Source organism: Stegastes partitus, unplaced genomic scaffold (genome assembly GCF_000690725.1).
Source record: "Stegastes partitus isolate 25-593 unplaced genomic scaffold, Stegastes_partitus-1.0.2 Scaffold945, whole genome shotgun sequence".
NCBI lineage: Eukaryota > Metazoa > Chordata > Actinopteri > Pomacentridae > Stegastes > Stegastes partitus.
Window position 1 is genome coordinate 248,456 of NW_007578676.1, and position 14,138 is coordinate 262,593.

The following is a 14,138-nucleotide window of genomic DNA, read 5'->3' on the forward strand; positions in this document are numbered from 1 at the left end:
TGACAAAGTGAACATTAGATGTGTGCATAAAGTCACCACCAGATGGAGACAGAGATCTGTCCACAGCTGCTCATCTTCAACTCTGAACATCTGAATGTCTCTTTCTTACATGTAGCTCTTCACAATAAAAGCGTGTGTTTAATGATCCATCATCAACCATGATGCTGCTGATGGGTCCCTTCATCACAAACCAGTCCAGTCGTTTCACTATAAATACTCACTTTGAATCATCTCTCTGATATCAGGCTTTTCTTCTGCTCTCATTATTCTCACTATTTTATCTCCATAATCACAGTTCAGTTGAACGCTTCACTGCGTTTCATGAAACAAACGAGCAACCAGAGACGTGTTGGTGAGTTTAAAGGACATTTCCTGATGATGAGAAGAGAAATGCTGCCATGCTGGAGGAGCTCCAGCATCATTAAAGACATCAAACACTGCAGTGTGATGCTGACACCTCCTGTTCTCTGCTGGATGTGTCATAAACTGAATGATTCAATGATTTACAGGAACATTCAACTATCAGACACCTGCTTGAACTACATCTTCTGAAGCCTTGCTGTCGTATTGACTTTGGGTTTTATTTTATTGACTCAGATCGTCTTAAATGTTCAAACTAATGTGGATTTTTGTTGGTTATTTTGTCTCAGAGAGCCAGAAGCCTTATTTGCTTCTTCTTTTCTACAACCAGGGATGTTCTAGCAGTGAGGCCACGGCGCTAACTATCGATCCANTTGCCGATGACCAGGCCGACTTTGTTAGCGGGGATAAGGATCTGTTGGATGGAGCTGTTGCCGTCCATCTCATTGTGGAAGCCTGGTCCATACCGACACTGCTCCACGATCTCGCTCAGCAGTCTCTTCGCCTGCCTGGGAGGGTGGAGCGGAGAGGAAGCATTCGTCACCACAGTCACACAAAACCTGTCTTAGTCACATTCCTCTTTGTCAGATGTGAAAGATGTGTCCAGGTGATTCAGTGCTACTAATGAGATGTGAAAAGAGATCCGAGTTCGTGCCCCGTGCGGCAACAATAGGGCACACTTTCCCTAATGATCTGTGCAGTTTAAGCAAATCTGTCAACGTTAAGAGACTCACTCGATGTTCTCTGGGCTTCCGGTCAGTGTGCAGGGCCTGTCCAACATGCCTCCACTGTCTGGAACAAAACACAGCATGTGAGATGTGTTGTAAACTGTATATTCAAGACAGTTTTCTTCATCAAAAATAAAATAAAACAAAGTGGCCTCAAGCAACTTCACAATCAGAAAATCAGGATGACAATACAAACAATATGTGGAACACATACAAAGAATGAGGGTGAGGAAACGTTAGTAAATTGTGTTGATTGATATTAAAATAAAACTAAACAGGCAAGAAAGGCACATATCATCTCAAGGAAGATCTGGTTTATAAGATTACATCTCTCTACCAACTAAAACAGACTAACTTTGTAAGTTAGAAAGTACGATTTAGGATTCAAGGGACTTTATTTGTCATGCCGGCTCACATTCATGTTAGTGGCACGGAATTAGTACTCAGGTTTTTTTTTTTTTAAAGAAAAAGCCTAATAAATAAGTACAACAAAACAAGAGCAAAATATAAGTGAAAGAAAAAATACAGCAATAAGTGTAGCAAAAAAATAGAAATAAACATTAAGAGTAGAAATCCACAATTAGTTGTTTAGCAAAAAGTATTTGTGTAGCAGCAAGGTAGATTGCAATATTACACTTGGTGGTTAAAACATTGCACATATATGGATCAAACTGCACAGAGTTGAGGACCTTTGTATTGGATGACATTTAAACCACTTCCGTAACTGTTAATGTCTGAAGCTGCGTTGTCAAACATCAGAAAAACATGGATACTGTAAAAATAAACTGACTTCAGAAAAACACCTGGAAGAGGTGCAGGACATTATGAGCAGCTGAAGCACAAAATCAACGAAAACCAGGTTTGAGCTGTTCTGAAGTTCTGTATTGTATAATCAAACAAACCTTCTAGATATCCTCCTAACGACTAATTTCACTGTCAATTGAACGGAAATTTGAAGTGAGACTCATCTAAAAGTAAGAAAATACTTGGAAAACAGTTCAAGGATTGAGCACCAGTTAATCAATAATTGCCTAAAAGTTAAAACACATTCATCTAAAAGACATTTGAAACTGTTAATTGTAGTAAATCCTGCTGAAACATGTGGCACATGATCTTACAATGCATGACAACAACCCACTATCCAAACACATGACTTTGTTGAATGTGGTTATATTCCAAAGCATACATACAAACTCATGTTTATCTCCAACATAAAATCACCGGCAAGTTTTATAGGACGTCATATAAGATGCAACAATAAGTGACAAGTATTATTGATATCAGCTAGCGAGGGCAGCAACATCTCATTGGTTAGTGGAGTGTTATGAGTACTGCTGGAGCCAGCAGGAAGTTTTTCTTTTCGCTTATATTTAGCTGCTGCCGGTTACTCATTTATAATCTTCCAGCAAACAACACAGCCACCGTCATCTCTTATTTAAAACATGGTGAAGATAATAATGCCAGCACTACGAAGGCTGCTCTCACAAGATCCTACAAGGCTGAACTCATTATCACTTTACTGCTTTTACGCTCTATTAACTCTCTGTATTAACCTTTTTTAAGCACTATATGCTGTGATTACTTAGTTTATAGGTGGTTTGGGCCAAAATGAGACATGGACCTGGACTTTTCTTCAGGTTCCAGTTCAAAAAAAATATGAAAAGGAATGTCACAAATGATATTTTTTTAAATAGGAGGGATTAAAATGTTCCAAGGTCCTTGTGAGCTAATTATTTCCAACACTGCTGCACATCAACAGGAATATCTGCTGTCCTTCAGGGCCTCACTGATGCAATGTGTTTGGCCTAAACTTACCTGAAGCAATCTGGATCTTACAGCCTGATTCCAGCTGAATTCTTGAGATCTGCTCTCCTCCTTTTCCAATGACTGTGAGCAGGGAGGAGAAGAAAAATGACAGTTTTCAGCTCTTTTGAATTTAGACCGACGCCCTGAGCGGTGACCCAAAAACACTGAGTCGAATGTCAATACTGAGGATTACGTGTCAAATATTAATACAGATGAGAATGAACTGAAAGGCTACTTACTGAATCCCACCATCTTATCAGGCACTTTGAAGTCTTCTGTTGTAAGAGCCCTGTGAGAGATTAGGACACGATCAATATCTAATCATCGACATCTTTAAAAAAAAAAAAAACACAACTGAAAATATTAGGTCTGCAAATAAAGATCATTTTCTGTATTGTTCAATCTGTTGAATTATTTATTTACTTTAGTATTTAGCCGAATAAATGTCAGACAGTGAAACATTTACATTCTCTAGGGCAGCAGTCTCCAACTGTCTTTGCACCACAGACCGGTTTTAAGCAAGAAATTTTTCATTGCACACATAAGAAAATTTAATCGTTTTTTTCTATTTAAAAGTTTCATAAACAAATAAAATTACTTTTTATTGCTAAACATGCCTTTACTTTTTCTTCTGTCTCAGTCTTGAGTCTGTCACACTTTCCAAAGAAGCTCTCCTTTGCTTTTTTTTATTCATTTCGGCGGCAGTTATTCTGACAGCTTCGTTTAATGGCTGAAGACTAACAGACAAACAAGCACAGACGGAACTGACGGGAAGACGAGCTAGTCGGTTTTCAAAATAAAAACACCCTGCAGACTCCGCTGGAAATAAAAACAAACCAATAAAATGTTTTATTCTTTCTGTGCGGCCCGGTGGTCGGGGACCGCTGCCTATGTTGATATATTCAAATCACATGGTCCACTTTTCATTATTTGTTGTCTTTTTTGTTTTTCTATTGTTCTTGGGCCGCTGGGTTGAAAAAAAAAAAAGAAAAAAAGAATATGTCGGCTGTGTTTTCTGAAGTGACAACACTCACGTTTAGTTTAGAGTATTTACTGATATCTAACAATTAGACAGGTTCACTCAGAAAGTGAAATAAATCAGGAATTTAATTTAGTCAAAGCCATTATGAAAAGAAATCACCAGCAAGAACTTGGTGATAACAGAGTAAATTAGCGTGCAAGTATCTCCAATGTCAACTTTGGTCACAAGGATACAGACATAATTTGGATTGTACGGATATAGAGGGAAAAAAAACATGAAAAACTGCCCTCAAACTACTTAACTCAGGCAGTTAAAATGTGAATAATATAGTCAACGTGCATTAATATGAGCAGACTCCTGAGTGTGTTCCGCTCACCTTTGATGTACCATTGCACCGAGATGGTTCCCCACTGAGAAAAAAAGAGGGGAAAGCAATTAACATGTGAGCGATAATCTGAGATCATGGTTTAAAAAAAAACAAAAAAAACACATAATATTTTAAACATCTGCTAAAGCGATAGCCAGCGAGGCAGCAAAATGAGAAAGAATGAGTCAGTGCTGGAAGCGGTGGGAGCAGATGGATATGGTCCTGCCAATCCTTCATGTTTGTGTCTGACCCACAGTGGGGGGCTTTCACCGGCATGGAAATCAGGCCCGCGAGTGTATGAGTGAGTGTTTCAATCAGAGCCGCTCAGAAAGAGAGAGGCAGCAGCCGGGTCAGTGGCTGCTGGTCCTGAATTGAATTTTGACAGGTAGCACCGAGCAAGGGTCCTGCAGGGTCACTGGAGGATGTGCTGCCATGGACGTGAACACCTGAGTTGATATCTCGCGGGTTCAATCAATTTTATGGTTGTTTGCTCTGATTTCACTTCTTCTGGAAAAGCACTGGGGTTAACGCTTGAGAATGGAACAGCTATGAATATAAAAAAGGGACGTGTGCTGACTTTATACAAGGGCGAGACTGGACGATAAATTGGGAATGCCTCGAGTATTTGTACACTGTTTGATAATTAAAGGCTGAGAGCGAGCTGCAGCGTACACAGGTACCAGCTCCCACATGTTTTGGGGACAACCTTGACTGAGGAAAAAACTGAGGACAAATTGTTGTCAACATTCACAGTGCATCCAACAAACATAAACCAGAATTGCATACAATTTTCCTATCCATGCATTCAGGGCTGAACTATCATACAAACAACTGTGACAAGATAAGAGGAAGACAGGATAAATGACTAGTGTTTCCACTTTGTGGATATGAAATGGATCAAGTCCTTGTTTTGTTTGCAAGGCACAGCAGAATAGGATGGCATTTTTTTTCCCTACACTGCAGTGTCGCATACTTAATCCTCCACAAACACACAAATACAAAACCGTGGCTCTCACTTCACAGATTACAGTGTTCTCTCATAGCTCTAATGTACACTGACAGTTTGGCAACATCTACACAGAATCATATGTAACAACTCGTACCAGATGCTCAAGTGGCTAACGAGGGACTGAAAACAAAGTTGTTCACCACTCAGTGAAGGAGCTCGACAGGAGGAAAGAGTTTTAATATCAGTCGATATCCAGTGAGCCGTGACTCGGTTTTCTTCACATTAAAATGTCAAAACTTTACACGTTCCTTGTTCCAGACCTCCGATTCACGGCCAACTATAACGGCAACTAACAATTATTTCAATTTCATTTTAATTATTTTCTCATTTTGATTGTTGATTGACCTGTTGATCAGTTGTTAGGTCTGTTAAAATAAAAGAAGTCAATCAGTGTTTCCCACAGGCCAAGATGACTTTTAAATGTCATGTTTTGTCCATAACCCAAATCTAAAAAATGGATAATATTCAAATTTATGAGGCAACAATAAGAGAGCTTTTTTCTTCTTAAAAAGCTCTGATTGATTATCAAAATAGTTGTCCACTGATTGATTTCATAGTGCCCAACTGATCGATTAATCGTTGCAGCCCGACTGCCCACATGCCAATTTATTTTATAATTAGTCTGATGCTGCATTCACTGGATGCTTTCAGAATTAGAAGAATAACCAATTAACTAAAGCTTTGAAGCAATGATTGAGAGTACAGATGTCTTGTTCTGTTGCCAGAGCCTCAAAAATATTGAAAGAAAATGACCACAATGTAAATCGACACCCTTCTTTAATCATTATTAAAAAATTAAACTGAAGTTTTTTTGGCACTTCATAGACAGACATTAATCAAGAAGCAATTAGGGGGGAAAAAAAAGAAAAAAAGATCACAGCTACATGGCATGAACTGCAACTGTTTGGCCACCGGGGCACTCACAATCAATAAAAACAGCGATTAACTGCTTCTAACAACCACTGCTGCGGCTTCTTTGTCAGCTTAAAAAATGCTGGAAGGAGAGACGTGTCACTCACTCCTGATTGGATAATGAAGAGACACACATTCTGTCATTGCAGCCTGATTGTGGTGGATGGAGCAAAACATGACAGAAAGCTGTAGAGATAACAACTTTCTTCTTTCTACGGTGACACTGATGAACATTTAGAGCTCTTGTGAAGCAGCATAATGTGCTAAATGGGATGTCCATGTGGCTAAAAAAAAGCCACAGAAAAGAGGCTGTGCAATAAAATCTAATATCACAGTGGTGTGTGTGTATGTGTGTGTGTGTGTGTGTGTGTGTGTACTCTAAGGGCTTACCTCCATTGTCTAGCGAACGTTTTTGCCCTCCAAAGCCATAGAGGGAGGGGTCTAAGACTGGAGACGAACTGTTCAGGTTGGGCATCTGGTCTCCTCCCATCTTGGCTGCCATCTGGAGAGACACACACACAACACAGAAGGACAGATGGAATAAAGGTGAAAAGTGGATAAGTGCTAAAAATTCTTTGAACATTTGCCGTTTCCGTTGCGAGACATAATCTCGGACAACAACTCCGCGCGAAAGTGTGACGCTTTCTCTCTTTTTTCGTCCTGCTTGCTTAAAAGCATCGAGTTTGCAGTGAAGTTCAGCCTCGACAAAGCCATCTGCTGTGCAGGGTGTCATCATTCTGACAGCACATGAAAACTGCACTCGGTACGATATTACAGCAGCTTGAGGCAGTCTGCTACAGTTCCTGTTGAGACTACTGATGGCGATGATTCCCTTGAAACATCTGACTTAACTTTTTTTCATGCTTTCACTGACAAACGATACAGATCACAGTCCATATAAAAACATCTCAACTAACTGACCTGTCCAGATTTGTCAAAACATTAGTTTCCTGAAAGTTACAACAGGTATGACATCGACTGAAAACGGATAAAAAAAATACTTTTCCAACTCCATATTCAAATCTGACGTGTTGTAGTAGTAGGAGGGTATGTAAATGAGCAAAGGTGGACAGAAGGTAAACAACAATACAACAAAATATAACTTCATATAAACTTTTTTTTGTTATTGAACAGACATATTTTTGGATGAATAAGTGCCTGAACATCAGTGAGTTGCAGAGTGACTAAAAGTACAACTGAGTAAACAACAACAAAAAGCACACTACACAACAATTGCTAACATAAATTCTACATTTTACATTTAGTTTTGTTCGAACTAAAACCAAAACGGTGCCAATTCAGTTTTATGGTGATGATAGCGTCACTGCTTATTATCTTTTCAGCAATGTATTTAACTAACTAGATTAGCATAAAGATGCTGCTTGACTCCGCACCACCGTCTACCGAGCTATGATGTGTACTCTGCTACATGTGCTGCGGACAGTGCCGAAAGTATCGTCAAGGATGGAGTTGGAGCGCTGTGCTTAAATTCCAGCAAGCACCTCCTTTCTGCATTATGTTATGTGCTATAAAAAGAAGGTTTTTTTTATATTAGTGCATCTCAGACAACACACCTATATATAAACATACACATTTAAATGATCAGGCCCAAGTAATGATCAGCGGCCTGTACATTTCTCCTCAGACAGTTCTGTTCATCTTTTTGAGCGTTCAAACCCATCCACACAACTACAAGGAGAGTGCAGCTATTTGCATTCTAGCTTAGGTATAAACTAATCCGTCTCTACTTTCAAAATGAGTCACTTGTCGATCTAAAGTAGATGCTCACGTTCCGCGATGATGGACATTTAAATCTTCAGTTACGCTGCATGAGAGCACCAACAGCATTTTCCATTCCCCATTAATCTGCCATCTCTCCTTCCACACAAAGTATAGCATTTCAGAAAATTACACTAAATTGACATCTGTGCCTGACTGGAATTTTTTTTTTTTTTTTTTTTTCACAATATGAAAATATAGTGATGGAAATTAGAGTCTCCCATCACCTTCAGGGATGATTATCTACTTCAGAGCCCACCAGTGGAAGCGAGAGGGGTGCGATGGAAATAAGCAGGCATAAAAGGAAGCAGGTGTGGAGTTGCTGTTTCCATGACATCGCCGCAGCTATGTGCATGTCAAGCAACACGAAAAAAAGCATCGAAGACAAAGTCAACGTTTAAGAAAAATGCTTAATGTGAAATCAGCGCCTCTGAGTTTTGATTCACTACAGGTATCTGACAAGTATCTCCTAAAACACCTGGCTGATGAAATCCTCACAGTACGGAGGTAGGCTGTCACGGCTCTGACAGTATTGATGCACTTAGTTTAGTTCCACCAGTTTGCTCAGAAAATAACTAATCCTGTTACATCAATTTTCAAGTCAAGTCAAAGTCGCTACGGTGTTCAAGCAAGCGTTGCCTCACAGACGCGGCTCAGTGTGAAGAAGACGGAAAAGCACAATCACATTAATCCAGTTACACTTTAAAGCACGTCTTTTTCTATCTGCTTAAGGCCTCCGTTGTCACTAAAACTGATGTTCTCCCTCGCTCAAAAGCTGAGGTTTTCAGAAGCAATGTCCACAATGGATAAGTGAAACTGCCAATGTTGTGTTTTAGTAGGCAGGCGCTTTAACTTTTGCCCCTCTGGAGCAAACACGCTTAATGTCAACATGGGCAAACTGGCAGCAGCGTATCATTATCATTACATTACTTCACTTCTTTGCAGGACAACATGACGATTACAAAACAAGGATTTTATCAGCACAGCAGCTTAAAAGCTCGTCAACATTAACTGTAAGACAATTAAAACACAATTTCAGATATTTTTGTGACAACTAAACTGTAAAAAATATGTACACAAGAACTACTACACTGTGAAATCAGGTGCTTTAAAGATGATCTTAGAAAGGTGGAAAAAACTTGCAGAGAAAAAGACATTTTCCATCTTCCTATTTCGTTGTTCCACTGTGAGCTGAGGTATCTGTAAAAATGAGGTGGAAAGGAAATGCAGGCCCACGGTAATGTGATGATTTAAGCCTTTGTCATGATGACTTGCGGTTGTTGTGGGTCTGTAACATTTCTTTTTTTTTTTAAATCTCTCAACTTCATTGCAGTGGGTAAATGAGAGTTTACAGTCAAGCAGTCTGAGGGATTTTGTTGGAAACTGTCTGATCCAAACGGTCCAGCAGCAGAATGCCCTCGGTGTTAACTTGGGCCGCTAAGTAAACACGACTGTGGGCTGGACTGGCCCCCCAAGACGGTTTCACTTCTTGAATGCAAGGTCTTATACAGTAAGACCTAAACATTTTCTCAAATGTCAAATGAGATCGCAAGATTTGTTCTCAAATCTAGATTTATGGTCCACAAACACCAAATCCACGAGCCCTATGGTATGACAGATCCATACTGTTCATGGTTCTACTCAGTGATTTTTGTTGATTTGACAAGAGCTGGTGGGTTGTCTGTTTGTTATCGGTTCGTGAGGGTCAGTGTTAATGATTATATTCAGGATCAAGATGGGTACAATTAGCGACACTGAGACACTGGCAGATGAGAGGTGAATTAGACAAGGGATTTAATGGACCTGAAACATGATTGTGGGTATTCCCTTTGTTTGACTGTTTAATAAAAACAACAACAACAACAAGCTGTTAACATGAAATTCACCAAAAAGCAATTTCAGCTCATGCAGCTTTCAGTGTCAGTGGCTTTCAGAGGCCGGCCCTCGAGCAGGAAGAAGCAAGTAACTGATACAAGTGTGGCTGTGGTCACGTCACACACAACAATGTAAAGAACTACTAGAACATGGCCTCCACTTCCTACATCTCAGGCTAATGCCACATCAGTGTCATATGATACACTGAAAACCCACTGGACGACTTCTCCTTTCTACAGAGTACGCGGTGCCACTCACATGTCAGGTGCAGGCCCAGACCCACAAGTTAACATCAGCCATAAACGCAGCGTGCCAGGTATAACAAGCTTTTTATACAGGTTCATTTATGATTTATTGTGATGATTATCGTTGACTTTGAACACCAGTGTCTGTGGCTCTTTGCAATTATTGACAGAGAAGTGAAACTGAAGCCCGTACAGACAAAACTTTCAAATCATACTTTGTTATGCAGCCAACTGTTCCTGCTCTTGTGGCAGGATCTTATTTCAGTGAAAGAGTTTCAGTGAACAAGATGTAAGCAGACACACAAACAAGTGGAGGACAGGAGGTTAACTTAGAGGCTTTATAGGCACCATGGCAGCAGCTGTTGGGACAGTAGAATATACCTGTTGTGTTATTTGCTTATTTTTAGTCTAAATCATAGTGTATTTGAAGTTACAGAAAATTAGCACCGCACAACAGTGGGAACAACTGACACTGTGGTAATTGGTTTTTCTCCAGTACTTATAGCAATATGGGAAAAAAAATAAATCACTGAATGACCCAAATAAGTCAACTTGGAAAGAATTAATTGTTCCAAAATAATCGGGGTGATTTTGAAGGGGAGCGTAGTTGCAACGAAAATGGAACGTAATTTTAAGAAAGTGGGAAAACACGGTTTAAAAGTCAATGTAACACTGGCAAAGGTGTCAAAAATGTTTTGTGCATTGTACGACATTCCGATCTGCCTTTGCACTTGTCATACAGAGATTTGTGATACTGATTTAGATGTTGAAATAATTCGTCGCGCCGCCTCGTGTAGCTGCAACAACTGCAAGGCGCTGCTGACAGAGTACCTGTTTCTGGTCAAACTCGTTCTGTAGCCCAAAATATTTCCATTCAACTGACTAAGGCTGCATGACTAATGCTAAATGCTAATCACCACTATACTGATCAATACTAAGATCTCGATTATCCTGAATTTAGTGCGTCTTCGCGAGGCACCCAAAACACCTCACTTCCTGCACACCTGCTTACAGACAGATGCCACAATTTACCAAAACAACTCGCATGCAGGCTATTGAAGAAGCTAGCTATGTGGCTGTGCACAGAGAACCCTCTTGTCTTCACTCAGTCGCTGCAGCAGCTCAAGACAGGTGGGCGACTAAAAATTATTTAGAAAAGAGAGAAATAATAATGTCAGATTTTCCCAAGTCGAAACCAAGCTCCCTGCTCGGCTCAAAAACTGCACATCACACCCTGATAATGGAACACCTTATTCCATTAGCCCGCAACTGCCTGGGCCTGTCTCCACCTCCGTCCACACCTGCAAACACCCACCTCCACCTGAGAGACACACTACTGGCAGCCTGATGAGCCTGTTGGGATGCCATGTGAGCCATCTACTGTGAACCTTAACCTCGCCCAATGTGCAGGACCGTCACCGTACTCATTCTCTGTATTGCTCTGGAATTTCTTGATTTATCTGTATAACAAATGTCTAAATTTATTTATATGCATTTGTTTTTCATTGCTGTGTTAACATACAAATTATTACCTGTGTACCTTAATAAATAAGCTAAAGTGGTTCAACTCAAAATAAACCTTTATTTTCCCCTCCGCCCTTTGGTAAAACAGGTCATTTAAAAATGATTAATTACAGTTAAACTTCAACTATATCGCCTAGCCCTACAGGAAAGTTAACAATTTTGCAAGCTATTTTAGCCCATCAGACACAATTTAAAGGTTTAAAACATGCAAGTTGACAAAGCCACACAGGCGGAAGCTAAAGCAGTAGCAGCTATATGACTAAAGTCCAATTTACATATTAGCAACTGTTGTCAGTGATGTACTTATCCTCCACAGCAAACACACACACAGCTCTACTTTTGACCAGCTTAATGGCAGCCCTTAAGCATAGTGACATGTCTGCAGGGGCCACAACGTGACACTGAACATGGCCACTCACAGAAAGGTGGCAGTGAAATGCTGATGGTGGTTTATTGACATGTATTTTTCAGGTGTTTATCAGGCAGCAATGGAAAAACCCAAGAGTGCTCGACAGGAGGAGTGGAAAGGGGGGCTTATTTCAACAGATGACGTTACATTACATGGCCTAACTCCAACGCTGCCTGCGAGGACACACAGTACCACACACACGCTAGCTTAGCTAGCAGCAGCTACACTCACTAACTAGTTGTTGTTGTTCTGTGCGACAGACGCCACATGTTTCATACGCGAGCTTATGATCGAGTCGAGGAGGGGGGAATTAGGTGGTTTAAACGTTAGCAGCGCGTGCGTTTGCTCCTAAGCTCTCCGGGTGTCTCTTTAACTGGGGCAACAACCAGTTACACTGAAGCTAACTTGGGACTTCAAACTAGCCAGCTAGCTTGTGGACAGCGTGTCAGACAGTTGAGCTGCTCAGACTTCGTGTCCAAAGTAAATGTTAGCTCCAGTCACGTTGTGGGTCAACCTGCGGGGCATCCAACTTGTGGTAGTAAGTCAGCAAGCTAAGCTAACTGCAACTTCTGTGAGTTGACAACAGGTTGCAGTGTATCGACTTAACTTACTAAAGTAGCACAAACTTCGACACCATACGAGGCCTCCGCGTCTTGCGTCAGACATGACATGTGTGGCCGTTTGGACAGTTCTGACACGGACTTAACGCGTCTTCTGTCCACTGCAAACTCTAATCTGTCCGCTCAGCTATGCTGTCTCGGGCTATTTAATGTTAGCATGCTAGCTGCATGAGGAGTGTTTATAGTAGGGGGTCCGGCTGCCCCGACCAAAGTCCCGGCCTGCTTCGCATGCAGACACGCTGTTTGTGGTCCGAAAGCACCGCACTCGTGTTCGCTGAAGAGCGTTTTACCTGTCGGACCCGGCGTATCGTGTCTGCGAAGTCATCTTTCGTTCCGGGCTGAGCCACCGAGGCCTGTCCCTGAACCAGCTCCGCCATCATCATCATCCGCCTCGGCAGCTGAGAGCCACACTTAAAAAAAGAGCAGCACACGTGCCAAGCCGAAGCTCCGCGAGCCGCAGGATCTCGCGAGTTGATGGAAGAACTCACATGTCGCGTTGAACAACAGGAACCAGAAGAAGAGCAGCACCGTGACTGAGGAGCTGTTGCATGTACAGTGTATGTGAAGAACAGCATGGCGGGTAAACGTGCTGGAGTGGACAAATGTATGTTAAAAAATATATAGTTAATTAGCATCAAAAGAAAAAAAACAGTCAAGCTGCAATCACTATAGCTGCAACATACATGTTAAATGACAAAGAACATTATATAAAAGTAATAGATTATTGCCAACTAATATTTGTATAAATATATATAGAGAGACAGTTTCTGGAGAAAAAATGTGTTTAAATAAAGATGTAGGAATTTAGATTTATTACACAGAACTGAACAGAGATTTATGGACTAGAGAATGTGTTTTTTTAATATATGCAGACGGAGATAATAACTGTAAGTAGTCATTAATTATCTCTGCTTTAAAAGAAGAAGTTTCTGGGACGAACACTTTCTGTTGATGTGATAATGACAATAAAAGGGCGCTGCAGCATTTTACAGCTTTTTCTTGGCTGTTTTGGATGAAATAAATGAAGGCACATTATCTTTCTTCTCATACACACACACAATATCCATATTATATGTAAACAAGAAGCATGCTTAAATGAACACATTTGGAATGTCTAAGTAAATCATACTGGACTACAACTTTGGTTTTAATAAAGAAAGAAAGAAAGAAAGAAAGAAGTCCCTGTTACTAACACAGCATTTACTTTGTTTTCATATTTTTTTACTTTAAGTGTTAGATAACACGTATAGAAATGGTTTTTCATTTGTTTTTGTTTTTTTAGATGGCTTCATTATTGCAGATTTTTTTTTAAAATGATGGGTCTAGGACAAAAGTCACAACTTTGCTATAATTTTATTATCCTTAATATTTAAATTCCTGACATAAAGATAATGCAAAATCACCAATCAGCACAGATAGTTAGCCAGAAATGTAAGCTAGCTAGCTAGTGCTACAGCAGGCTAACAATGCTGTCTGTTTGTTTTGTTTACTGCTGGTTAGCTATTATATTATTTTATAATAT

General features: G+C 40.3%; 1 protein-coding gene across 1 annotated transcript; it reads right to left on the reverse strand.

The window, feature by feature from the left end:
- Nucleotides 1-718: 718 nt before the first annotated feature.
- Nucleotides 719-13,054, reverse strand: LOC103366438 (far upstream element-binding protein 3-like). The gene is made up of 7 exons (XM_008294167.1): nt 12,907-13,054; nt 6,555-6,666; nt 4,253-4,286; nt 3,134-3,183; nt 2,904-2,975; nt 1,095-1,152; nt 719-869 (listed from the first exon to the last, which is right to left on the reverse strand). Exons 1-7 carry the CDS (start codon nt 13,000-13,002, stop codon nt 719-721), a joined length of 573 nt encoding a protein of 190 aa, XP_008292389.1. The 5' UTR covers nt 13,003-13,054.
- Between the last annotated feature and the right edge of the window lie 1,084 nt (nt 13,055-14,138).